A 27,885-nucleotide genomic window follows, 5' to 3' on the forward strand; every position below is an offset into this window, starting at 1 on the left:
GCTGCCAAGTCCTGAGCAGCTAGAAAACAAGCCATGGTTTCTTCAGTCACTTGTGGAATAAAAACATTGTGAATTGTGGTTCATTAAGCAAACCACAGCTTACTGTTATGTGCAAACTAGGCCAGCACTGTGGTTAGGCTTTGTCAGAAGCTACTGAATCTACATGGAAGAGAAAAACCCAAAATACAGAGGTGTGAAAAATTGTGCTGTGTTGATTCTGCTCCAAACATACCATAAACATAAATTTGATGTGCTCATTTGTATTCTTTATTCATGCAATTTTTAAAGGGAATACCCCTCCCACTTTCCAGCAAGAAACAAAAAAGATATTGTGGGCTGGGTACTGTTAGTTACATCTTAGTACCGTGGGACTTAAGTTAGTCATAACTATTTTTTCACATTGATTGGAATGGAATTAAAACACAACTGAAAGTGACCTATTTGACTGAAATCTGTTAAGCGAGACATTTCAATCACGTACTGAGGCAGAGCAGCAAACCAAAATTTATGCATTTCTATCTATGTGTTACACAATACAGCATTCATACATTTATCATCTTTAGTGGTGTTAATGAATTTTAAATCCGTAGTTAAAACCATGGTCTTTTCTTTTAAAATTTGTCAATTTCAAAATGGAACTGTCAGTGCTTACATTTACCCAATCAAATATGAACACTGCATAGATTAGAAGCTGATGCTTTTATATTGCATTAGGTGAAAACAATTCTTCACAAGAGATGACAGATGGTGTATCGTTGTCAAAAAAAGAAATTTCTATTACTTATAGCCATTTAAAGCAAATAAGTGCCATTCAAGATGCATACAAATGTGGCTTGAAGACTGCAGCAGGGAAGTAAAAGCCGGCATGGAGCACATCCTTCATGTTCTTGCTGTCACCTTTAGAACACAAAATCAGATTTGAAGCTGAACGAATCTCTTACAATTGGGTTTAAAAAGCATAGGCAACAACTCTCTCTCTCAATCTACTCTGCTTCACTCTGTAGTAGAGCATACACTTTGTACCTAGAAGATCCCAGATAGGGTTAGGAAAAAGACCTCGGCCTGAAAATTCTAGAGAGCCATTTCTAGTTAATGTATACAATATTGAACTTGATAGACCAATAGTTGATTTGAGGTGTGACAGAGATTTACAAGCTTGCAGGGCCGGCCCACCCATGAGGCAAGGTGAAGCAACCGCCTCGGGCGGCAGGACCCACAGGGGCAGCAGATGTAGATCATTATTCTCCTTCTGTTCCTGATGTAGATCTTCACTCATCCCTTCTTCCCTGGTGGGGAGGGGGGGGTCCCTTTTTGTGGCTTTCCTCGGCCATCCAAAATGTCTTGGGGCTGGCCCTGGTCACTTGTCTCATGGCGCTACAAATCTGCTCTCCAGTTCAGCCAAAGCAAAGTCCTTGAAAATCTCACTGGTTTCTGTTTCTCTCACTGAAAGCCATGGGATACCCAGCCCAAATTTATGCGTTTTTACTTGGGGATACAATGAAACCTGCTCTCAGGTATATGGAATAGGATTGTAGCCTTAAGCATTTTTAAACATTCACTGGAATGTGTCCTGAATAAGTGAGGGAAGTTGGCACACATGACGGGATGCTGTGTACAGGTTTTGGCATACTAGTATTAAACATAAGCCATGTGCCTTGGCTTGCTGGCAGTTAAGCATTTCATAAAGCAGCAAAGCTATAAAGGATATGAAATGGAATTTGCCAACAAAACATTTGGTACATACCGCAGGAGGGTATATCGGCTGGGATGCTATTTCTGTCGAAGAAAGTAATGTTTCATTGGTTAAAAGTTCTTATGCAGAAAGTATGTAGATAGCACTTGTTCCCAGTGTCTGATTCTGGTCCCTAGTAAAACTCTGTCCCAGTTTGGATGATCTTTTAAAGCTTCAACCACCACGGCCCTGGATGGTTTATTATCCCATCATTCAGTCAAAGTTTATCAGTTCAGATGTAATGGGGAACTCTGGCTTAACACAAGCCATGAAGGAAGGAGAGTGGGGAGTACTCAGCCCTGAGGCTCATTCATAAACCATGATTTGTTCATAATATGTTATGTTTTTTGAGGAGATGTTGGGGGAAGCCTTTGGGAGTTCATGCATATGCTGTAGTGGTTTCTTTAGACCTCCTCCCTGTAGGACATAGAATCATAGGACTGAAGAGTTGAAAGGGACCACAAGGGTCATCTAGCACAAGCCCCAGCAATGCAGAATTTTTTTTGAACCCATGGCCCTGAGATTAAGAGCCTCATGCTCTACTGACAGAGCTATCCCAGCTTTCCCTCTCATCCTGTTGCTATCTCCAGGGGGGGGGGGGGGACCATTCTTTAGCACTCAGAGCAAATGGCAAGTTGAGTTTTTGCTCTGATTTTGAGCTAAAGAACAGGTTTTACCTGGGAAAGGCATGGGACAAGCATGACTCAGCCCCAGACACACTGATCAGATGTTTGGAAGCTGTGGCTGGATGGTTACATGGGAGCCGGTTGAAGATAAATCCTTCAAAGACAGAGGTCCTTTGGCTGGGTCGGGACGATATGGGATTGGGGGGGCAACTCCCATCTCTTGCAGGGGCACAATTAGTGCCAGCACCGTCCGTTAAGAATTTGGGTGTAATCTTCGACACCTCCCTTTCCATGGAGGCACAGATTGCAGCTATAACAAAGGCGGCATTTTTTCAACTCTGCCAAGCTAAGCAGTTGGCTCCTTACCTCTCTTGCCCTGACCTAGCCACTGTTATCCACGCGACGGTCACCTCCAGACTGGATTATTGTAACTCGCTCTGCGTGGGGCTGCCCTTGAGACTGACCCAGAAACTCCAGCGGGTGCAGAATGCCGCGGCGAGACTCCTTACGGGGTCCTCGCGAGATCACATTCACCCAGTGCTATACCAGCTGCACTGGCTCGTGGTGGAGTACAGGATCAGGTTTAAGGTGCTGGTTTTAACCTTCAAAGCCCTATACGGCCTAGGACCCTTGTACCTACGGGACCACCTCTCCTGGTATGTCCCACAGAGAAACTTACGGTCTTCAAATAAAAACATCTTGAAGGTCCCAGGCCACAGAGAGGTCAGGCTGGCCTCAACCAGAGCTAGGGCTTTTTCAGCTGTAGCGCCGATCTGGTGGAATGCTCTGTCACAAGAGACTAGGGCCCTGCGGGACTTGACATCTTTCCGCAGGGCCTGCAAGACGGAGCTGTTCTACCAGGCCTTTGGCCAGGGCACAGCCTGACTCCCTCCTTTGGCAATCCTCACAGAACTTCTAGCCCAATGGTTGCCATTAATCTGATTTGAATTAATTTTATAATGAATGATTTTAGAATGTTTTATCGTTCTACTGTTGTTAGCCGCTCTGAGCCCGGCTTTGGCTGGGGAGGGCGGGATATAAATAAAATTTATTATGATGATGATGATGATGATGATTATGGCTGTGGATGAGGGGCATAGAAACTGAACCTTTTCGGTAGGGGCAGGGGCATAGTGGGGGAAGCAGGGAGGCCGTGGCCCTGGGTGCACAATTTTGAGGGGGCACAAACCAGCCCCCCCCAGACGCCAGCTGGTTGTTATTAGTACCAATAGAAGTATAAAAATACTTACCCCCACAATAGGTGGGAAGCCCTAAAAAAGACAGTAAGACTGTTGAAAAGCATTTGACATAAATCTTGGTATCCTCCAAGAAAGGTGTGGGCAGGTATCAGGCAGAAAGGAATCTAGTTTCTTTGGTCCCCACATCCCGCACCCAGAAACTGAAATCCACCAATAGAAGCACATGCAAAAAACATTGATTCACCTTCAGGTACCTTCCCTGGTACTCAGAAGGTAGCCCTCCCACTTCTGAAATTACACTTGAAAGTAGTATTCCGCTGTAGCCAATGGAATAGGTCGCAGTGGGTGATTGGTCATTGCATGTGGTCTGCAACAGTTTCTCCAGATCTCAAATGTGTCCACGGTCCCCAAGAGACTGATGACACCTGACTTAAGAGTTAAAGAATTCTGAGCCCAGGAATTTGTTTTTAGTGCCAAACTGAACTATGCTCTGAGCATAGTTCTTAGTTCTTCCTAACCCTTTGTTCTTCCAAACTCTTTGTTACTGCCCCATCTGCCCACGTTTTCTTCATTTTAGCATAGTATATATATTGGAGGGGGTATTCTGTAAAATAATTGGGATTCAGGAATCCTTGCCGATCTACTTCAAATCACTCAGATATCCGCAGTAGATCTCAACCCATTTCCTACCCATCCCTGCATGACGGCACAGTGTAAGCTATCTATTTATATTTTTTATATTTGCCCATCTAGGTCAGCATTGTCTGAGCATGAATCAAATTTATTTCTAGGACTAGGAAAGGTATACACCCTAAAAGTCAGTATGATTAGTCACCACCAGCTCTAGAAAACAAGCTTTCTCTCTGTTCAACTTCCCCTAACTTGTGGGTATCTTACATTCCCCAAATATAAAAGTCTCATACTTATAAAAAACATAAATGTCCCCTACTCATATAGTCAAAGTATGAGTAAAAGCAAGCTATGATCTTGGTATATTGAACTCTTGGGATCTTGCAGAATCGAATAAAAGTATTTAGCATGTATATGTGAGGGAAAGGAAAACTGTTTGCTAATAAATCTGAAGAACTGGAAATTTCTAGAGTGTTTTGGAATTCAAAACAGAGCACTCTTTTGAAGATTTTGTTTGCCTTTTGGTTTTTAAATGAAACACTCTGTGTATTGTTAATTTTTACTGAGATCATAAATATGTTAAGAGCGGCGAATAATGAAATAATATGTCTTCAAAAGCATGCAGGTGCATCATGAGCCACTTTTAATTTTTTTGCTTCTGACAGGTAACGACTCCATGGAAGCCACTTTTTCAAAATTCCAAATGTGCCCATGATCTCCCCCACAAACGTGGAGGGCTTTCTCTCCCCGCTTCTATTGCAGGATACCTTTCATTAAGTGCAATGGCCTAAACCCACACATATAATCAGGCAATCATTCAAAGACCTCTGAGTTTCCCCTTGGACCTCTGAATTTGGAAATATGATGCAATGAAGATCAATGAACTTACCGCCCCAGGAATTCCAGGATAAGGGATCTAGAGAGAGGCAAAAAATCAGTACACTGCATTCTTGTAACAGAGGTCAGTCACACGGTTATTTGGTGAACATTATGGGCCAATTTCCACAGTGCAGTGTAGATATCCCCCCTCCCCCCGCCACAGTGCTACAATCTAGTAATAATGATGAACAGTAAATTGTCTTACCAGAAATGGGCCACCAACACCTCCAGGTCCAGGGTTCACCTAAAGAGAAGGGACCTCATTCAATCATATAAAGCTTGGTTTCAAATGGTGGTTTTCTATATCCGGGAGCTGCCATAATGTGGTGGCAATGAGGAAACTATGAGATCATTCACTTTAGCTAAAGTATTTACAACACCGATGCAGAATTTGATGAGAAGTGTTGCTCTCTTGGTGGATTTTATTCCTTTCCCATCTCTTAAATTTCATAGATTTGGGGAGCAACCCAGAGAAAGTAAATGGCATTCCGCAATGCAATCTTATCCATGTTTGCTCAGAAAGTACTGTAACTCCCACTGAGTTCATAGGGATTTTTCCTTCCAGGTACAGTGGTGCCTCGCAAGACGAAATTAATTCGTTCCGTGAGTTTTTTCGTCTTGCGATTTTTTCGTCTTGCGAAGCACGGTTTCGGAAAAGTTTTGGAAAAGCTTCAAAAATCACCAAAGTCTTCAAAAACCTCAAAAAAGGCTACCACACCGCGTGCTATGAGTTGCTCCTCGAAGTCAAGTCGCAACTGTATTAACGGTTTTAAGAAAAAGGAAACAAACTTGCAAGACGTTTCCGTCTTGCGAAGCAAGCCCATAGGGAAAATCGTCTTGCGAAGCAACTCAAAAAACCAAAAACCCTTTCATCTTGCGAGTTTTCCGTCTTGCGAGGCATTCGTCTTGCGAGGTACCACTGTATAACATTGAACTCAATGTGGCTTACTTCTGAGTAGAGAGGTTTTGAGTATTACGCTTCAAATGCACTCATTCAATGATCGAAACTAATGTTATTCGATTAGTGCTCTTTTGAATCCCCACAAAGAAGTCTGTTCTGAAATTGGTTAAGCCAGCATTGGCATTGTATATTTACCATTTTTCAGTTCATTTGATCAAATGCGCATGAGTTTTTGTATGGAAGTGCATACAAACTGACACCCTCCAGATGTTCTAGACTAAAACTTCCATCAGCCCCAGCCAGGAGAGTCATACAAGTTGGTTCTGATAGGAGGAAAACAGGCTGGAAAACAGCATAGACATTCAAAAATGTGAACTTTTTTTAATTAAAAAAAGAGAAGGACTGGTGAAACCATAGGAGAGATGGCAGGAGATAACAAAGGAACTACCTTGTAGATGATATTTCACTCTTGAACTCTCATTTCTTACTCAATCTGAGTGTTAACCACAGCTGCTGCTTATGAAAGTCTGAAATCGGTGGTGGTGTAGAAAGCAATCAGAATTTTGAACTTACCACGCCTGGCAGATTGCTGAGAATAGAGGGCAAACCCTAAGGGAAAAGAAGAAAACAAGGGAGATAGTTAGTTTTGATTCAATATCAATATTTAAATTTATTAGTCACGTTTTAAAAAAGCAAAAGGGACTCAAAGTGACTCACAACAGTAAATAACGCATACACATTAAAACAAAACTGAGAAAAATCTGATGGGTTACACTATCTAGGTTTCCTCCTTGTGGCAAAGCAGGTTAATTACTAACACACACTGATCAATGCTCAGAGTATTCCTTCTCCTAGGTGGGCTCTCTTCCCAGGCTATCAAGCCCCATCTGCCCCTCACTTCCCTCTACCACAGGCTTCCTCAGCCTCGGCCCTCCAGATGTTTTTGGCCTACAACTCCCATGACCCCTAGCTAGCAGGACCAGTGGTCAGGGATGATGGGAATTGTAGTCTCAAAACACCTGGAGGGCTGAGTTTGAGGAAGCCTGCTCTACAACATGGGCAGAAACCAGCCTCATGGACTCAGTGTTGGTCTCATCTGCTCAGTCTACCAGTGCCTGTCTTTGGATGCAGGGAAAGTCCCTAACTCACCAAGGGTTCAAGACCCGACGGCTACCTTCACCTGGTTTATCTTCAAGATATAAACACTCATCACAGGATTTCCCACCTAGCCCTTATCCCCCCAGTCTGAATCCTTGCTTTCCCCCTCTGTGCTAGAATTCCCCCATGCATGGATATCAAGAAGTTACCTGAGCTGGATCATAGGTCACATAGATCGGGATCATCTGTAAAAGAAACAAGGCTATGAAACAAATCGCGCTAACATCTTTGCCTTTAATTATCTTAATTAAAAAAAATTCCTTCCATAGCACCTTAGAGACCAACTAAGTTTGTTATTGGTATAGGGACGCGGGTAGTTCTGTGGGTTAAACCACATAGCCTAGGACTTGCCGATCAGAAGGTTGGCGGTTCGAATCCCCGTGACGGGGTGAGCTCCCCTTGCTCAGTCCCTGCTCCTGCCAACCTAGCAGTTCGAAAGCACGTCAAAGTGCAAGTAGATAAATAGGTACCACTCCGGCGGGAAGGTAAATGGCGTTTCCGTGTGCTGTTCTGGTTCGCCAGAAGTGGCTTAGTCATGCTGGCCACATGACCCGGAAGCTGTGTACCAGCTCCCTTGGCCAATAAAGGAAGATGAGGGCCGCAGCCCCAGAGTCGGTCACGACTGGACCTAATGGTCAGGGGTCCCTTACCTATGGTGCTACTGGAAAGAATTTTTTTGTTTTGTTTCAACTACGGCAGACCAACACGGCTACCTACATGTGACTTTAATTATCTTGTTATTCACATCCCCCTCATTAAATGTCTCTGTCCAGTTGCTAAGGCATCTTCTCAACAAAACAGTCAGCTGCATGAAATGTCATTTTTTTCCTTGTGTACAGTACACACCAGACTTTGGCGAAGAAAACCAAGGTTCTTATTGAGAACTACAGTTGTTTGAAACAATGGTGCCATCTGGTGGTATAGCAATTCTATAAGGGTTTTGGGAAGTGTTCAGCCTCCCAGGAATCAGCTAAAGGAAGGGCTAGTAATTTGGGCTCTATGCATAACAGAACAGCATCAAACCAACATCAAACCAACCTCATATTAGAAATATGTATGTCAGTTCTTGGATGTTACAGCAGCATATTTTATTGCATTTTATTGTATACTGCATTGCCTTGTTATTTTTAATTGAAGGTACAATGAAAATGTGCTTAGTGTATAAATGAGTTGAATACAATGCCTAGGAAAACACAGTGTTACTAAGATCCCCTCCAGACATCCTATTTATCCTGCATTCATAATGACTTACGCTCATGCTACTGGGCTGCTCATGCGAGATCTTGCTCTCAATACTGTTTGCGCCCACAAAAAGTTCCAGGGCAGGCACACTGCTTCATTTCCAATTAGTGCATATCCTGCAACAGCTTGCTCAGATTCTGTAACTTTTACAGCACAAATGCTCCGGTTTATTTTTGTCTTTCTTTTGTTGTGCTATAGCTCTCCACTCCACCCGCCCTGACAGCAATAACACAGTAGTATTGGAGAAGCATTGAAGAACAAGGTACAGTGGACGGTCGGGTTGTGAACATGATCTGTATGGGATGCATGTTCACAACCTGCAGCGTTCACAACCGGCGTCTGCACACGTGCGGGTTGCGATTCGGCGCTTCTGCGCATGCGTGACCACCAAAACCCGGAAGTAACCCGTTGAGGTACTTCTGGGTTTCGGCAGTCCGCAATCCGAAAAAACGCAACCTGAAGCAGCTGTAACCCGAGGTATGACTGTAAAGCAGAATTAAGGCAGCATTAATGCACTGTTATTGTATTAAGAGCATGCTGCAGAATACACCCACAATTAGGGGCGCCTACTTGCCCCCAACATTAAGATGGCCCAGCATCATGTGAAGTCATAATAATAATAATAATAATAATAATAATAATAATAATAATTTATACCCCGCCCATCTGGCTGGGCTTCCTCAGCCACTCTGGGCGGCTTCCAGAAAAATATTAAAATACTGTAATACATCAAACATTAAAAGCTTCCCTAAACAGGGCTGCCTTCAGATGTCTTCTAAAAGTCTGGTAGTTCTTGTTCTCTTTGACATCTGATGGGAGGGCGTTCCACAGGGAGGGTGCCACTACCAAGAAGCCCTCTGCCTGGTTCCCTGTAACTTGGCTTCTCGCAGCGAGGGAACCACCAGAAGGCCCTCGGTGCTGGACCTCAGTGTCCGGGTAGAACGATAGAGGTGGAGACGCTCCTTCAGTCATACACATGACCTCAATATTTGGGGGGAGGGCTCAGCCCCCTGCCCACAAATATTGAGGGGGCTGAATGCCCTTACAACCCCTATAGTTGGCACTGCTGCCCACAACAAAGCAGTAGTCAGGAGCAGCCTTGCGCACCATCTCTTGTTGTTCCCAGGTAATATCCAAATCCAGCCTGACAATATGGCGCCCTTTAAAATGGCTTCTAGATGACAATGTAGGCCACCCTCTTGCAACTTGCCATCAGTGGGCTCTTCCTGTTTGGGGAGCGAGGCATCCAGGGATGCAGCAGCATAGCTCTTCATTTTGGTGAATGGGTTTTGTGCCATTGAAGGAATGAACTTAGTACTTGCCACAAGCATAGGCATGCTTTGCTGCTATTACCTGAGGTGGGTATGGCTGTGCTGGAATCTGAGGTGGGTATGGTTGTGCTGGAAGTGGAGGAGGAAACTGAGGAGGAAACTGCGGAGGAACCTGAGGAGGCACTTGAGGAACCATGATAGGAATGCGCTGTGGAAACAGAGAAACAGAAGGTGGAGACAGACAACACCGCAAGTGTGGTGGAAGTGGTTGGAACACACTCTGCTTACATCCACACTTGATTCCTGTAATGCTCTCTCTGCAGGGCTACCTTTAAGAAAGCAGCTGTCAAAATGCTTATGGGATCATGTGGCACCCATTCTGTTCCAATTTAATTGGTTGCGTGTGTGTTTCGAGGCTCGATGTATATTGGCCTTCTTCAACCTGTTACTCTCCGGATGTTACAGACTACAACTCCTATCAGTCTCAGCATGACTATATTAAAGAGCTGGTTTTGATATTTTAAGCCCTGAACAGTTAAGGACCAGGTTGCTCAAAAGGCTACCTGCATCTTGGTGAACATGAGATCAGTCATCATCAGAAGCGGATTTTGAAAACTTATTTGCTCTGGTTGGTATTTGATTGATAGCTTTATGCTTTTACACACACACACACACACACACACACACACACACACACACACGTCATACTGTTTGATATACGAAGTTTGCTAAATTTGGGGAGCGTCCTTGTGAAGGGTCTGCCCTAAAAATAGTGGAGTCAAAATTAAGGTAACAAACAAGCAAACATATTCATGCTACTCTTAAAAAAACCCTGCCAGAAATCAAAAGCATCTTCCAGAATGTGTGCTTTTAATATTGTTTCCATGGCACTACCACTCTTGCACACAGAAGGTTATTGATATAATTATAATTTTTATTTTATATGCCACTTATATACCAGAATGGCTTCTAAGTGGCATACAACTATAAAATCAATGCACAATCAAAATACACAATAACAAATCCATTGGGGCATTTTACCATCCTGAATTAAAATATACAATAAAACAAACAATAAAATATTACAATTAAGACAGTTAGAAATACACAAGATGGTTTACCTCGTTGCTGGCACTGCCACTTGCTGACCGCTGTCAAAACATACGAAATAAAAACAGGGTTAGATTTCGTGTTTTGTGGGTTAGATTTCATGCTTTATCCTCACAGGATGACATTGGGAGTATCCCTCTAGAACCCAAGCAAAGGTTCCACATCTCCTATATTCCCCATTTCCTCAGGTTCCTGTCACCTCCCATGTGAATTCTTCTCTCTTCCCTCATCTCACAATGCATTTTTGGCCAAGCTCAAAAATGAATTTCAGGTGTCTAGACCCTTCAGCCTTCCCTAACATGTCTCTGAGCCCAGATATATTTCCCTGAGCAAAGGAGGAGAGGGGCAGCTGGTGTAAGGAAAGGAAGATGATGATTCAGCAGCTAGAGGCTGGTGTCTGGCTTTCCAGTTGCCTGGCATAACAGGAAGGGAGGGAGGGGGGGGGGAGAGAGATGCTGCCTGGGAAGCCCAGGGGTGCACCCAGCCCTTCCATTAGGCAGATTGAGGCAGCCACTTCATATGAGCCAGGACTTGTTTATATACCGTATTTTTCGCTCCATAAGACGCACCTAGTTTTTAGAGTAGGAAAGGGGGAAAGCCCTGTTTTTTGAGCACCAGCTCACAGTTGTGCAGCTTCTTTTGTAAAGGGGAAAAGCCCTGTTTTTTGAGGATCGGCTCAAAGTTGTTGAGCTGACTTTGCAAAGGGGGGGGGGGAATCCTGTTTTTATGGGGTTCAACTCACAGTTCTGCAGCTTCTTTAGGAAAGGAAAGGGAGCCGTTTCTACAGTTTCCAGACAGATAATCTAATCAGCCAGTCACATGTCGCTGGGGAAACAAACAGCCTCCGTCTGCAGAACATTCAACAATGGAGGTCTGGGCAAGGGGGCGGGGCAAGAAAGGGAGCCGGCGATCGACCACACATTTGCTCCATAAGATGCACAGACACTTTCCCTTACTTTTTAGGAGGAAAAAAGTGTGTCTTATGGAGCGAAAAATACGGTAATCAGGATACAGAGTTGGTTATTCCATGAATGACAGTTTGGGGCATACACATTCTGAAATGGTGAACTCAAGTGTGATAAATTGCTGTTTGTATAACATACACAGGATTGAAAGAGCCTATGAAACAGGGTTTCCCATTATATGCGCACTGGGCAAAATGCACATGTGGTGGCACGCTTGCAACTTTCTATGCAGAACGGATACCCAGAGTAGGAAATATGTCATGCGCTTAGCAGCCCAAATGGCTCTGGTTATGTCTTTGACATCCCCCACCACCTTTACTTATTTTTATCTCATTGTCACGTTGTTACAGTGCGCAACAACTATTATGAAGAGATTCTAGCTGTAGTTGGCCTGGCAGGTTTCCCCATTCCGCAGGTTCAGTGCTACTTACACGGACTGGGAGAGCAGCTGCTATGCTCAGAATGCAGGAAAGACAAATCAGCAGTTTCATTGTGGCAGAAGAACCTGAAGCAACATAAGTAAGGAACAATTGATGCAGGGTTTCCCCCCACCAGCTCAGTAAAGATTGGGTAGTCAGCAGAACTCTTTACAAAAATTATCCAGAGGTTATCCAAGATTGTGTGGAGATAGGGGAGGGGAGCCACATGTGCTGCTGCCACCCCAACATCTCATGACCCACTGGCTCCACTCCCAGTCCTTCATGTCTACTGGGTTTGGCTAGAACACAAATAGGTTCTTCCAGAATGCACATCATTTACCCTTCAGAACTTCCACCCAATAAATGACGGAGCTGGCAACAACTGTGATATTGTGGTCATGGCCAGTGTGTGACCTCACCCCCCCATGTGTTCTTCAAGGACAATTTCTGCATAAAATTTTACTTGGATGTAAATCCCATTGAAATTAATTATTAATTACTTATTTCTACCAAAGCAATATATTTTAGTAATGTTATGACATTCTAGCGGAAGCAGCTGTTCAGGTTACTTTTTGACCACTAGATATACATTTTGGCTCATAGCTGGAGTCCAATCTGGATGGCAGCCCGGATAAGATGTAACGAATATATGTAATTTTACCTGTAGAGTACATTTATGACACATCCAAGTAGTTTAGGCTCTCTAAATTGCACTAAAATCCTTGGGTGCATCCAGATGGGTGATTATTGTGGGATCGATGCTCCCAATGCATGAAAAACTATTCTTTTTGGCAGTAAGCACACAATGTTGTTGCCACCAAAATGCTACCCTGTATCTCTCCCTCCCCAATTCAGATTTTCAATTACCAAGGAAAATCCATTAAGTTGAGAACAAATAAACACATGTTGTCAACAAGCCACATGTGATAACTCAGGAATCCGTTTGCAATGCTAAGCCCCAAAATGGAAGAAGAAGAAGAAGAAGAGTTTGGGTTTGATATCCCGCTTTATCACTACCTGAAGGAGTCTCAAAGCGGCTAACATTCCCCTTTCCCTTCCTCCCCCACAACAAACACTCTGTGAGGTGAGTGGGGCTGAGAGACTTCAGAGAAGTATGACTGGCCCAAGGTCACCCAGCAGCTGCATGTGGAGGAGCAGAGACGCGAACCCGGTTCCCCAGATTACGAGACTACCGCTCTTAACTCTTAACCACTACACCACACTGGCTCTCAAGCACCCCAAGTCTTACCTTTACTTTGCTTCAAGGTTGGCTGAAGAAAAATCTAGAAGTCAACTTGATCTCACAACTGTATGTGAGCAGCTGGTATTTATATTACTGTATAGTTATGTCCCAATGACATGGCTTTAACCATCAAAGGAAAAAAATCACAGGTCTTCATGAGTCATAATTTGTTCATACCCAATAAGATTAGGAGTTTTGGTTTCGTGTCTGTGGTTTACCTGCAGAAATCCCTGGGCTATCTTTTTATTGTGATAAGAAGCGATTGTCAGAGGAACTGCCCATAACTGATGAAGTATGTACTAATGCAGCAGTCTGGCTGAAGCCAAGGTCACTACCTCAATATCATCTGGGGAATAATATCTCCATTGCATTGAGTACCATAGTGGCAGAAATTCCTAGGGTGTGCATCTGCTCTGGACAACCTGTACAGTGGCAACCTATTTCAAAGAGTTGTGGACCTTGTTTGAAGCAAAGCAACCTCCTCCAACTTTGGGCTGCTTCCGAAACTTCAGATCCATTCCTCAGATTTGGACACAGAGAATGAGACTGCGTGCATCTTATTGAGCTCCAAATTTTTAAGCTAAAATCCATGTACCTGGGAATTTAAAAACAGTGAATTTTATTTTTGACTCTACATTCACAGGATTGCACTGATAGGGATGGTTCCATAAAGATGACTGCCCCAGTCTGGGCTGATATGGTTGGATCTATATGTGATGGCCTTTGCTTATGACCACTATTGCAGGTGTTTTTTGTTCAAGACCACACGTTAGCCAATGGACTAAACAAATGCTATTCATTAATAAATTATGTCCAGGTGATCCTATTCATATTGTTACAAAGCTTAGGGAAGTTGACACTTACCCAACTCTTATTATTAAAGAAAAAACCTTATTACCATCTCATAGTCAGGACCCACCCCGTCCAAGATCCTGTTCTTACATTGCTTGCTTATTTTGAAACCTTACTTTCTAAATATTTGTCAGTCAGTAATCTTCTCCGGTTTAAAATATCTGAAGACAACACCCCAAAGTGAAACATCGGGAACACCACCCACCACAGATAATTATCTTCTTAGTCTTCCATATCCCTCTGAGTAGATTTGCCACTGTGTCATCCAAATTGCTATAAAATTGGCAGGAAAGACAAATAATGTGTTTGGCAGTAGTAGGGAGAGAGAGAAGGCCTGCTAGGAATTCAACCACTCTTCCCCCAACCTAGTGCGCTCCAGATGTTTGGCGTACATCTTCCTTGACTGTTGACCATGCTGGCTGGGGCCAATTGGAGACATGGTCCGAAACTTCAGAAGGGCATCAGGTTACCAACACCAGAGTCAGTGTCAGGTGCTCCCAGGTACAGACCCAAGAATCTTTGGTCCCATGAGCAGCTCCCAAACTCTCACCACTGCTACACTGAACATCATCCTAGCAGGAAGGAAGGCTCTGGACTAGCTTTGTCATATTAGATAGGAAGGTTTAATATGCTTATTGTTTGGGCTAGGAATTTGCCTTGGTAACAAAATCTGCCTGGTCCTGGAACATTTCTGTGCTACCCTTGACTGACTCCCATGCCTGGCCCATCATCTGGGACTTCTGGTTCATGGCTCACTTCTAAAATTTGCCTTTGAAAGTAAAATGATGAAGCAGCATTTCATCCAACACTTCACAGATGAAACCAGGAACACACGTTACATCCAGTGAAGAACACAAGAGCAACCCAGTTAGATTAGGTCTGTCTGATCCAACATTCTGTTGTGTGCTAAGGCACCAGAGCTACAAAGTTCCCAGGAGAACAATAAAACATACTGACAGAGTATTTTGGTTTGTGGGTTCAAATAGGCCACAACTTTATCGGTTACAGATGTGAGCGGTTTGGCTTAGGCATTGGGGTGAAGCCAGGCTATAAGTTGACTCCTGGCAGGGAGCCCACGGAAGGGTAAACCACAGATAGGGGGTGACCTATGACTTACACCATATAGGGGTCCCTGAGGGGTCCCCGTAAGGGCTGTGACATGGCCCTAAGCCCACATCCAGATAGTATTCACACCCCGGATCCCTTTAACAGGATACCCTTCCTGAGGAGGGGCAGGCGAAGGCAACAACCTCCCCTCCAACCAACCAAAGGCTTACCCAATGCTTAACCTGTGACAATCGCTACTAGGTAGGTGAAAACCAAATGGCCAATTTGCCAAGTGGGAAAAATTCCTACTCAGCCCCAATAACATGGCGACCGGCAATTGCCATAGCAAGGTGTGAAAAGAGGATTTGATCCGAAAAAGGGGCAAGAGGGTGCTGACCGGCCACGCTGTGATTAATTCTTGTTGTTGTTTTTTACCAACCACCAAAACACAAACAGTGAAACCTCCCAGGCAGCTGATACATTGGGTATACAATATTCAATAATATACATATACAATAATATTCAATAACATATTCAAATCAACCATATGTGCACTTCTATATACCTTAACACTTCTCCTTCCACAAAGTTTATTTAACTTTTAACATTTTAATTGCCCCAAATTGTTCAAACCTACTCAAATAATTCAATATCTTCTCAATATCTGTGATTAAATTGCCCGTGGGCACACCCACCCTGCCAGCTGATTGGCTGGGGCTGTCCCACAGCACAGATGTCACGGCCGGCCGTGACGTAGGGAGGAGGCAGCGTACCTTCACCCCTGCGCTGGAAAACTGTTGAGGCCCGGCTGCTTGGCCACAAGGCTGCCCACTGGGTAAAAGGTGAGCGTTCTTCTCACAGTGGTCAACCAGATGTCTATGGGAAAGCCCGTAAACTGGACATGAGTACCAACAACTGGTGTTCAGAGCATGTCACCTCTGATCTTGGAGGTAGCACACAGTCATCCTCCATTAATTTGCCTAATCCCTTTTTAAAGCCATCTAAATTAGTGGCCATCACCACATCTTGTGGTTGCAAATCCCATAGATTAAGGAAGAACACAAGAGCCCCGGTGGATCAGGCCAGCTGTCAATGGCTCATCTAGCTGAGGATCCTGTTCTCACAGTGGCCAACCCAATGCCCATGGGAAATCTGCAAGTAGGACCTGAGTGTGAGCTTATGATTTCCCTCAACTCGTCTTCAGAGGCATTATTCCCACCTGTTGTAGTCCCACTGCTGAGCAACAGCATGCAGGACTTGGTGGAGTGCAGGGCAAAATCAAACAATAGAGAAGAGTCTCTAGGATATGCTTGATAGAGTCAGCATATGAAGTCAAGTCCGTTTCAAGGGTCAGGCAAACAGCAGTCCACATAGTCAGACAGTCCAGTGGTCAAGGAATCCAATGATCACAAAGCCAAGGGTTCAGATGGAGAGCAGGCATCAGCAAGGTCGGACCAGGAACCACAGATGTTGTTTCCAGCATCTGACTCTGGTGCTGAGAGCTGTGTTTAAGAAGGCTGAAGCCAATTGGTTCTCATCAGTGCCTTCTGCTCTGTGACCTTGAAGGCTGATCAGCTGCAGGTAGAGTCACTCCAGCTTCTCCACCTTCAGGCTGCTGTTCAGCAGGTGAAACAGCTTCCTGTCCCATGACAGTATCCTACCCACAAATGGGGAAAAAATATGTTATGAAGGGGCCCCCTTTCTCACAACTCACCTTGTTGTTGTTGTTTAGTCGTTTAGTCGTGTCCGACTCTTCGTGACCCCATGGACCAGAGCACGCCAGGCACTCCTGTCTTCCACTGCCTCCCGCAGTTTGGTCAAACTCGTGTTAGTAGCTTTGAGAACACTGTCCAACCATCTTGTCCTATGTCATCCCCTTCTCCTTGTGCCCTCAATCTTTCCCAACATCAGGGTCTTTTCCAGGGAGTCTTCTCTTCTCATGAGGTGGCCAAAGTACTGGAGCCTCAGCTTCACGATCTGTCCTTCCAGTGGACACTCAGGGCTGATTTCCTTAAGAATGGATAGGTTTGATCTTCTTGCAGTCCATGGGACTCTCAAGAGTCTCCTCCAGCACCATAATTCAAAGCATCAATTCTTCGGCAATCAGCCTTCTTTATGGTCCAGCTCTCACTTCCACTTCCATACATCACTACACAACTCACCTTAGCAAAGGAGAAAAGATGTGCTGCTGAGTTGTCTTCCTCAAAGGAAAGCTACACACACATAGGTAAGCAGCAGCAAAGTGATTGTAAACTGCCTTGGACCACTCTTAATATTAGCTTTGCCTCCGGGCCAGTGTTAGAGTCTCTTCGTGACATGGAAGTCATTATACTTTGAAACCATCCCTGTGAGGAAGGCTTATCTGCAAATCACCGATGATGCTAACCTGTTAAGCAAGTCAGCTTCTCATTGGTTATATTTGTAACACTTAGTTTTTTTTCTTACGAACCTTTGACTAAAGTTTGGGATGGCTGTTCATTATGTACCCTTCTATTTGTTATGTCCAGCTGTCAATGGTTTCTGATACACTCAACGAAACGATTTTATTCTTTGACTTCTGAATAAATTGCACAGCAGCCAAAGCTTCTGGCATGCCTTGCCTTCTGCGTATGTTATCTGTTCTTGCTTTGCTCCGACAGGCCCCGAAACAACATTTCCCAACAATCGTGCTTCCATCCCGCGGTCCTGACTCTGGACAAATGGGAGGAATACAATATTACTCAAGCCAGCAGCGCAACTGGACACCTTCAACTGCCCCAGCTGCAACAAATGTCTTTACTGCATTGGTCTCCACAGCCACAGCAGGTGCTGCAACCGTCCAATAGTTATGAAGGGGCCCCCTTTCTCACAACTCACCTTAGCAAAGGAGGAAAGATGTGCTGCTGAGTTGTCTTCCTCAAAGGAAAGCTCCACAGACACACACACACACGCTGCTGCAAGCTACGAACATACAGATTTAAAAGAGCAAACAGCAACAGTAGGACTGTATGGTTCTGATTGGCTTAGGCCTCCAAGCTTATTTTTGTGTGCCTTAACCTCTGAGACAAAGTGTGACGAAAGGACCTTTAAGAAAGAAAAATGAAGGCTCTCTTTTTCATTTAATTACTACCCAGAAGCTGTATGCTTATGCTGGCTCCCTTGGCCAATAAAGTGAGATGAGCACCGCAACCCCAGAGTCAGCCACGACTGGACCTAACGGTCAGGGGTCCCTTTACCTTTACCTTAAAATAAATAGTTTTTTGGGGGGCAGAGAACGTTCAGTGGGGCAGACCCCCATCTCCCATTGGCCAGGGGCCTGCTACCCCTTTCTGAAGTTTTCCCAGTTCTACAATGCCCTTTTTTAAAGGTGCAGCTACCACACGGTACTCCTTGTGCAGTCACAGCTTAGCTACCAGGCTACGGTCAAGGTGTTGGTTTTCGATGGTACAGGGATACAGTGGTCCCTTGGGTTACAGATGCTTCAGGTTACAGACTCCACTAACCTAGAAGTAGTACCTCAGGTTAAGAACTTTACCTCAGGATGAGAACAGAAACTGTGTGGCAGCGGCAGCGGGAGGCCCCATTAGCTAAAGTGGTACCTCAGGTTAAGAACAGTTTCAGGTTAAGAACGGACTTCCGGAATGAATTAAGTTCTTAACCTGAGGTACCATTGTATCTGAAAGGTTACCTTCCCTTATAAACCCAATTGATCCCTATGCTCTGCACAGCTCCGTTCTGCACAGTGTGGCAACTGGGCTTTAAATGTTGTGGCACCCACCCTTTGGAAATCCCTCTCCTTATATATGACACAGGCGCCATCTTCTCCATTTTCATTTCAGCACCCACTAAAGACCTTCCTCTTCAACCCGGCTCCCAGCTGAGATCTTCAGGAATTTTAATAAAGATGTCTTTATCGTTTTATCATTAGTTCTGCGCCACCCTAGGCTTCTTTGGCAGGAGGTGAGGGAAATAAAATAGATTTGTATAATGGCATTATGAATTAAGTGCTTTGTACGCAAATACTTCCTTTTGTGTGTTCTGAGTCTCCAACCATTCGTTTTCACTAGGTTCTGGAATTATGAGCTAGGGAGATGCTCTCCCTACTCCTACCTCGGGTTAAAGTAGCTTCAGGTTGAGTGTTTTCGGGTTGTGCTCCGCAGCGACCCGGAAGTAACAGAACATGTTACTTCTGGGTTTCGTCGCTTGCACATGAGCATGCACTCAAAATGATGTCATGCGCATGCGCGGAAGCGGTGAATCGCCACACGCACAGACACGCAGACGTGGGTTGTGTTCGCTTCAGGATGCGAACGGGGCTCTGGAATGGATCCCATTCGCATCCACCTCAGGTTACATACGCTTCAGGTTACAGACGCTTCAGGTTACAGACTCTGCTAACCCAGAAATAGTACCTCAGGTTAAGAACTTTGCTTCAGGATGAGAACAGAAATTGTGCTCTGGCGGCGCAGCAGCAGCAGGAGGCCCCATTAGCTAAAGTGGTGCTTCAGGTTAAGAACAGTTTCAAGTTAAGAACAGACCTCCAGAACGAATTAAGTACTTAACCCGAGGTACCACTGTATCGGTATTGCACATCATTTCATACACCTCTTTCCATTCCCTCCACACTCATCTTTTTCCTCTAAACTAAAAGGACCGAAACAATTCATTATTTCCTCATAGGGGAGTTTCTCCAGTCCCTTTATCATTCCGCTCCCCCTTTTCTATCCTTTGTTTGAGTCTCATACCAAGGATTTGCATGCAAGTTTTCCTCACCAGTAGAAGGGGAGGAGAAGGTGACATGCCGGAGGGAGTGGGAGCTTAGCAAACAGCACCCCACTCTTTCCATCGTGTGTAAAAACCTTAACAGGGTTAAGGAGTTGGCATGATGCTTCTGCAAGGCATTTGTGAAAAACACGTCTGCTAATCCCAACCATTGGCGTCTAACTCCAGAGTTTTACTTTGTTATGTCTAATACTCACATGGGATTTGTTTTATTTTTGCAGGATTAAGAAGACCTTTCCAGTACGGAACTTCATCATACTTTGCCTCAGTTCGGAGAGTGCCAAACCCTCTCACTGTGGTGAATCTTCTAAGACCTAGAAAGTAACCCGCAGAGTTTACTCACCAGCCAGGGTGGGTGAATGTGTGGGTTTAGGTTTCTCTTGGTTTCTTATTTTTCTAATCTAAGTCCATTCTCCACATTTTCCCATCAGCTTGCCATGTATCTTTTCAAAAGGTCTCTGTGAAAATTTATGTGGACGCCCATAAATTTATGTAGACTGCAGCTGCTGCAGAAGGGACCTAGGCCCCCACAGTTCCCCCATACAGTGGTACCTCGGGTTAAGTACTTAATTCGTTCCAGAGGTCCGTTCTTAACCTTAAACTGTTCTTAACCTGAAGCACCACTTTAGCTAATGGGGCCTCCTGCTGCTGCCGCACCGCTGGAGCATGATTTCTGTTCTCATCCTGAAGCAAAGTTATTAACCCAAGGTACTATTTCTGGGTTACTGGAATCTGTAACCTGAAGCGTATGTAACCCGAGGGACCACTGTACTTGGAGCCTGTGATTCCAAGTCCTCTCCAACCCCCCTCCCTTCTGAACACCAACCTCAAGCATGGTTCATTGGAGCCCTACCTAAGCCACAAGGGTTACCAAACTCCATCCTGAGCATTCCCAGTCCCACGACAGCAACCTAAAGAAGGAGGGAACTTAAGCTGCACCCACTTAAAAGCCGAAACCCCATGGAAACCCCATGGAAACCACTGGGAGTGTTTTCATTGACATCACCATCCTCGGGATTAGACGGTAATGCTCAGACTCAACAAAAGCACTTAAGAACTTGTCCCATCAGCAGCTGTATGACACCTGCAGTTGTCTCAGTGGTTTTCTTTAAAAAAAAAAAAAAAAAAGGAGGGGAAGAGGGAAAAACAAGTGCAGCTTTTTTGTGTGAGGGAGACAGAATAGCTCCCTGCAAAACCCCATAGCACAAGTGTCGGTGGACTGAGACACACTCCCCCACTGCTACTCTCCGGCAGGAAAGAAACCATTGTAATTCAGGGCCTTTGATACCCATCCCTGGTCCAGAAGGATACCATGGTCAAAGGCAGGGGTTAGCAACCTTTTCCAGCAGGGGGCCGGTCCACTGTCCCTCAGAACTTGTGGGGGGGGGCAGGATTATATTTTGTAAAAAAATAATGGACCAATTCCTATGCCCCACAAATCACCCAGAGATGCATTTTAAATAAAAGCACACATTCTACACATGTAAAAACACGCTGATTCCTGGACCTTCCGCGGGCTGGATTTAGAAGGCGATTGGGCCAGATCTGGTCCCCAGGCCCTAGTTTGCCTTGTTGTTGTTTAGTCATTTAGTTGTGTCCGACTCTTCGTGACCCCATGGACCAGAGCACGCCAGGCACTCCTGTCTTCCATTGCCTCCCACAGTTTGGTCAAACTCATGCTGGTAGCTTCGAGAGCACTGTCCAACCATCTCGTCCTCTGTCGTCCCCTTCTCCTTGTGCCCTCCATCTTTCCCAACATCAGGGTCTTTTCCAGGGAGTCTTCTCCTCTCATGAGGTGGCCAAAGCACTGGAGCCTCAGCTTCAGGATCTGTCCTTCCAATGAGCACTCAGGGCTGATTTCCTTCAGAATGGATAGGTTTGATCTTCTTGCAGTCCATGGGACTCTCAAGAGTCTCCAAAGGTATAAAAGGCCAATGATGGATCAAGCAGGAGCAGCAGGGTCACACTCTCCCTGTCCCTCTCTTGGTAAAGGTAACCAAGTTGGGTAACCAAGGCTGTTTCAGCCCTGAAACCATCTATTCTTTGCATTGCCCTCTGAAAATATCATTGCCAAATTTGGCACGGTGGTTCCTGAGACCAAAGAGCAGGTTTAGGTCTTGTTTGGTTACCATTGAATGCCATTTTGAACCAAGATGGCAGACTAAACCATTCGAGACTGCACTGATTTAGCAGAAAACCAACAAACTACGTAACCCATTTATGAATCTCAGTATAACTGGGTTTCTTAGATTTCCAAGCATTGATGGATACTTTCCGTAATTAAGAAAGAACAGCATTGTTTTTGCAAATGCCTAGTCACCCATTTATAGGTGCCATGCCAGTCAAACAAACAACACTATTGCATGTTCTACTGTGTAAGATCACTAGGGGAAAGTTTAGAGCCAAATCGACAAATACGAAGGACCATAATTCATGTTTAAACTTTGAACTTTCTCCTGATCTCATATCAGCTTGTGATTTTTATACAATCTGAACATACAAATATTGCATGTTTTCCCCTGCCAACCCCAATTCCATTCCAGACTTAACTGGAGTGAAATGACAACCCAAACTCAAAAGGGAAGCCAATTGACTTAAAGCAACTGCTTCAACTTGCATCTTAAATTGCCCTGTTTCTGTATGTTCATCACATTAAATTGTGCACCATCTTAATAAAGATGCATTTCTTCCTTGTATGTGTGTGTGTTTCTGTGTCTCTCTCTGTGTGTATGCCTTAAATTATCCTTTATTTTCCCTCAAAAATTGCCTGAAAAAATATTTAAACCATAGAATGTACTCGCAGGTTATAATTTGGAAAATTATATTATCTCATACTTGGGAACATCCAAAATTAACAAGGACAGACAACAAAGATAGAAGTTTCCACCAATTCGGAAATGGGCTGGGAACACAAAAGCCCTGGATCAGCCAGCATCCTCTCTCAGGCCTCAGAAAGTGGATGTTTTTGGAAGAAATATATGATCGGAGATGGAGCTGCTTCCCCCCACATAAGCCTTTTAAAAACGTCGAAGGGGAAAAAAGAGATTTCTATTCTATACTTTCCAACAATTCCAACCAATTTAAGAGGGAGAGTATCTACTAGTCTAGCTCCATCTGGCCTCCTCTCCCTCAGCTGTCAACTGGGAGCAACCTTTTCTTTTTGTGTGTGAGTAATTTATTTATTTTTAATGTTGAGCTATGGCCACTGGTCCCATCACCTCCTGGCAAATAACAGGGGAAGAAATGGAGCCAGTGAGAGATTTTACTTTCTTGGGCTCTATGATCACTGCAGATGGTGACAGCAGCCACGAAATTAAAAGACGCCTGCTCCTTGGGAGAAAAGCAATGACAAACCTAGACAGTATCTTAAAAAGCAGAGACATCACCTTGCCAACAAAGGTCCGTATAGTTAAAGCTATGATTTTCCCAGTAGTGATGTATGGAAGTGAGAGCTGGACCATAAAGAAGGCTGATTACCGAAGAATTGATGCTTTTGAATTATGGTGCTGGAGGAGACTCTTGAGAGTGCCATGGACTGCAAGAAGATCAAACCTATCCATTCTGAAGGAGATCAGCCCTGAGTGCTCACTGGAAGGACAGATCCTGAAGCTGAGGCTCCAATACTTTGGCCACCTCATGAGAAGAGAAGACTCCTTGGAAAAGACTCTGATGTTGGGAAAGATCACAAGGAGAAGGGGACGACAGAGGACAAGATGGTTGGACAGTGTTCTGGAAGCTACCAGCATGAGTTTGACCAGGCTGCAGGAGGCAGTGGAGGACAGGAGTGCCTGGCGTGCTCTGGTCCATGGGGTCACGAGGAGTCGGACATGACTAAACGACTAAACAACAACAATTCTGATTTGATTTTACAAGTGTAAAATTATAACAATATCAAATACATACTCAGATTTAGAGATTAATATGAATCTCAAGACTCCCCTCCATCCCTTCCATGGGTCCTATTGTCATCTTTTCCAACTGCGTATTATTTCATCATCCATATTTTAAAACTTTCCATGTTATCCGACGTATTTGTAACCTTACAAGTGTTGTTAAAATCCTGCTAATGAGTTTAGTTGAATTTAGTTGAATTAAGTATGAATTTAGTTCTTAACCCAAGGTACCACTGTATTGACAAGCTGGGACGTGTGCAGAGGAGGGTGACCGAAATGATCAAGGATCTAGAAGCCAAGCCTTATGAAGAACCATTTGGGGAGCTGCGAGTGTTTAGCCTGGAAAAGAGGAGACATCTTCAAATATCTAAAGGGCTGTCACACGGAAGATGGAGCAAACTTGATTTCTCCTGGACTAGAGGACCAATGGATTCAAGCTGCAGGGAATGAGATTCTGATGAAAAATCAAGAATAACTTTCTGACAGTAAGAGCTGTTTGACGGTGGAACAGACTCCAACAAGAGGTGGCGGACTCTCCTTCGTTGGAGGTTTTTAAGCAGAGGTTGGATGGCCATCTGTCATGGATGCTTTAGTAGAGATTCCTGCATGACCCTTTTGGGTCTCTTCCAACTCTACGATTCTAGGGTTAATATGAACTGGATGGTGTTAGAAGACATGGGGAGAGCAGGGAGTATCTCACATTTCTACATCAGGACTATGTAGAGTGAACTACTATCAAGGAAATAATAATAATTATGAATTAATTACTAATTATGAATTAGTCAGCCACATTAGAGAGGATATTCTGCTGTAGCTTCAAGAGAATAAATAAATCATTGCCTTAAAAATAGCTCTGGAAACAGAAAAGGTCTTGTGATGAAATTATAGTTTCTCTACAGAATGTGGCAGTGGGGGCAGGAACCAGGCAATGGAAACACACACAAACACACACACACACATCTTATTTTTGTGTGTGTATGGGTAAAGTTTCTCATATCTGTATGCTCTGAAGGAAGGAGAAACCAGAGAGGGAGAGCGAGGGAGGGAGAGAGTACATGATACATAAGCATCTCAGTGGAGAGAACTGGGTGAGCATTATTTTCTTTCCCATAGAAAATTAGATGTTTGGGGTCTACTGGCTGAAAATCCCAACCTATTATAAATACTATGTGCTTCAAGGGAGGCTCCCTCCGTTGTGTCAACAGGATGTCTGTGCAGAATGTTCATGGCCCAGTCTGAAGCCACACCAAACCCACCCTCCCACCTGTAGGCTTCACTAAGTCAACTCTATATTTAGGTGGAATTTTTTCCAAGCACATTTTGTAACTAGAATCAAAATAATGCAGAACACAAAAGGCCATTCTATACAGTCTGGGATTGGTGTGAATACATGTGTGTATTCTCTGAGCGGTGTGGGGTCTCTTTTTCCTTTGACTGGGATCAATGGAGACCAATGGCAATTCTGTGATAAAAAGTTTAGATTTTTGCCTCTAAAATTATTTATAAAAATATTTACATACCTCCATTTGTATACTTCAATATCAGGCCAATAAACTATAAAACACCATTAAGAACAGCACAATAGAGACATGGGTGGTGCTGTGGTCTGAACCAGAGAGCCTAGGGCTTGCTGATCAGAAGGTTGGTGGTTCGAATCCCTGCGACGGGGTGAGCCAACTCCTGCCCCCCCAGCAGTTTGAAAGCATGTCAAAGTGCAAGTAGATAAATAGGTACAGCTCCAGCGGAAAGGTAAACAGTGTTTCTGTGTGCTGCTCTGGTTCACCAGAAGCAGCTTAGTCATGCTGAATAAAGCGAGATGAGCGCTGCAACCCCAAAGTCGTTCGCAGCTGGACCTAATGGTCAGGGGTCCCTTTACCTTTACCTTTACGAACAGCACAAATCTATCATTAAAATGACTAGTCTCTTAAAAAAAGCTCCAAACAGCAGCATAGGTCCATCAGCATAAAAAAACCCCAAGAGATGCATGAAAAGGATGCTGATTGGTTTATCTATTTGTTATTTTCAAGGCTCCCATCATGTTATTAATGTATTTGAAAAATTATGGCTCAAATTCATGGCTAGTCCTACTCAGAGTAGACCCACTGAAATGAATGGAAGTTAGTAACTTAGGTTCATTAATTAAAATAGGTCTGTTATGAGTAGGCCTTACTTGACGACAACCCTATATTTCCCTTAAATTCAACTTTTGCTGGCTGTGTGCTCCAAGAAAGGAGATTCCGACTAAACAAGAAGAAGAACTTTGAGACAGTGAGCTGTTCGCCAGTGGAACAGTCTCTCCCGGGAGATGGTGGACTCTCCTTCCTTGGAGGTTTTTAAGCAGAGGTTGGGTGGCCATCCATCATGTATGATCTAACTGAGATTCCTGCATTGCAGGAATTCAGACTCGATGGCCCTCAGGGTCCCTTTCAATTCTACAGTTCTGTGACTCTATGATTCAACTTTGCATCTCCTGAAGCAATACAACTCAAACCAAAACACAACTATCCTTAAAACCTCTCACTTCTCCAGACTTTATGATGCAGTTTAAAAAAAAAAAGTCCACAGGACACAGGGAAATGTCCATAAAATGCATAAAATGGGTCAAAATTGCAAGGCAAAATTCTGCATATATGACCCTGAAACGATGAGGACATTTAAAATACAAAAAAATTGTAGGCTGATGTGGGAAAGTGAAGAACCTGGACTTAATGAGAAACAGAGAAACCAAAATTGACAGGTGCGCCCATCCCTAGTCGTCCAGAGGGATGTACATTGATTCCTTCATGGAAGCTCTCAGTTAATGCTGGCTTTCAGTCTGTAGGAAGAGCACTGGGCAGCCAGAGGAAGTCCATATATGGTGCTGCCTTCCCTGTTGCTGTTGCTGCCTTAAGGGATGCCTCTCCAAAGAACGTGGCAGTTACTCAATTTCCTTGAAGACGACCACAAGCAGTACTGTGTAATTACTCCCAAGCTCAGCACAAGCAGCCGCAGCAGCTAGTCAAAGGTGGTATGGAAACTTGCAAGGATGGTCAACGGTGTGTGGCATTTCGCCCCCCCCCCCCATAGGACATGAACAAAGTTTGCTTCTAAAGGGACTTTAGAAGTCACCGTAAAGTAAAGAACTTCTGATTCTTCATCTGCCCACTATATAAAAACAATATTCACTCAACCCAATCCAATATAAAACCCAACAAAGCCACTTTCCAGCAAATTTAACTTTAGAAGACTTAGTGAGCCACCCTAAGCGTCTATGGCTGAAGGGCAGCATACAAATTTAATAAATAAATTAAAATAAATTTAAATCACCCACTTATTCACCCATTTATTATTGAGGGGAAGTGCGTGGAACAGGTCTCGGTGTTTCGATTTCTGGGAATGGAGTTGAGAGGCGACCTAACCTGGGGAGAAAACAGCAAAGACCTGGTGAAGAGAGCACAGAAGAGGTTATATTTTCTGAGAATCCTCCGGAAAAACAATCTCTCAAAGGACCTGTTGATGGCATTTTACCATTGCACTGTGGAGAGTGTATTAACTTATGGCCTCTGTGTGTGGTTTGGGAGCTGCACAGTCAGGGGAAAAACAATGCAATCCAGGGTTGTAAAGACTGCAGAGAGAATAACTGGGTGCACTCTTCCCACCTTAGATCAAAACTATGCTGCCAGGTGCCACAAGAAAGGGGCAGAGATAGCGCAGGATAGTACGCACCCCGGAAATGATCTCTTTCAGCTTCTGCCTTCTGGAAGAAGGTATAGGGTTATAAAGGCCAGGACTAGCCGCTTGAGAAACAGTTTCTACGCAAATGCAATTCTGGTTCTAAACGCAGCATAAGGGGTCTCTATAGTATAGTGTATTTTAAAATGGGGTTTCAGAGTTTTTAGGGGGTTTTGAATGTTTTATGTAGTTTTTATGTAGTTTTATGTAGTTTTTATGTAGTTTTATGTAGTTTTTCAATTTCAT

The 27,885-nt window shown here is 44.1% G+C and overlaps 1 protein-coding gene across 1 annotated transcript; it reads right to left on the reverse strand.

Moving 5' to 3' along the window:
- Positions 1 to 244: 244 nt before the first annotated feature.
- On the reverse strand, positions 245 to 14,497 carry LOC114604091 (uncharacterized). Its single transcript, XM_077933824.1, has 11 exons — positions 14,433 to 14,497; positions 12,145 to 12,218; positions 10,760 to 10,789; positions 9,721 to 9,846; positions 7,275 to 7,310; positions 6,541 to 6,576; positions 5,272 to 5,310; positions 5,077 to 5,103; positions 3,609 to 3,629; positions 1,745 to 1,776; positions 245 to 897 (listed from the first exon to the last, which is right to left on the reverse strand). The coding sequence occupies exons 2-10, from the start codon at positions 12,202 to 12,204 to the stop codon at positions 1,771 to 1,773; spliced, it is 381 nt and encodes a 126-aa protein (XP_077789950.1). The 5' UTR covers positions 12,205 to 12,218; positions 14,433 to 14,497; the 3' UTR covers positions 245 to 897; positions 1,745 to 1,770.
- Positions 14,498 to 27,885: the final 13,388 nt, after the last annotated feature.

The sequence above is a fragment of the Podarcis muralis genome, chromosome 9, assembly GCF_964188315.1.
Source record: "Podarcis muralis chromosome 9, rPodMur119.hap1.1, whole genome shotgun sequence".
Taxonomy (NCBI): Eukaryota; Metazoa; Chordata; class Lepidosauria; order Squamata; family Lacertidae; genus Podarcis; species Podarcis muralis.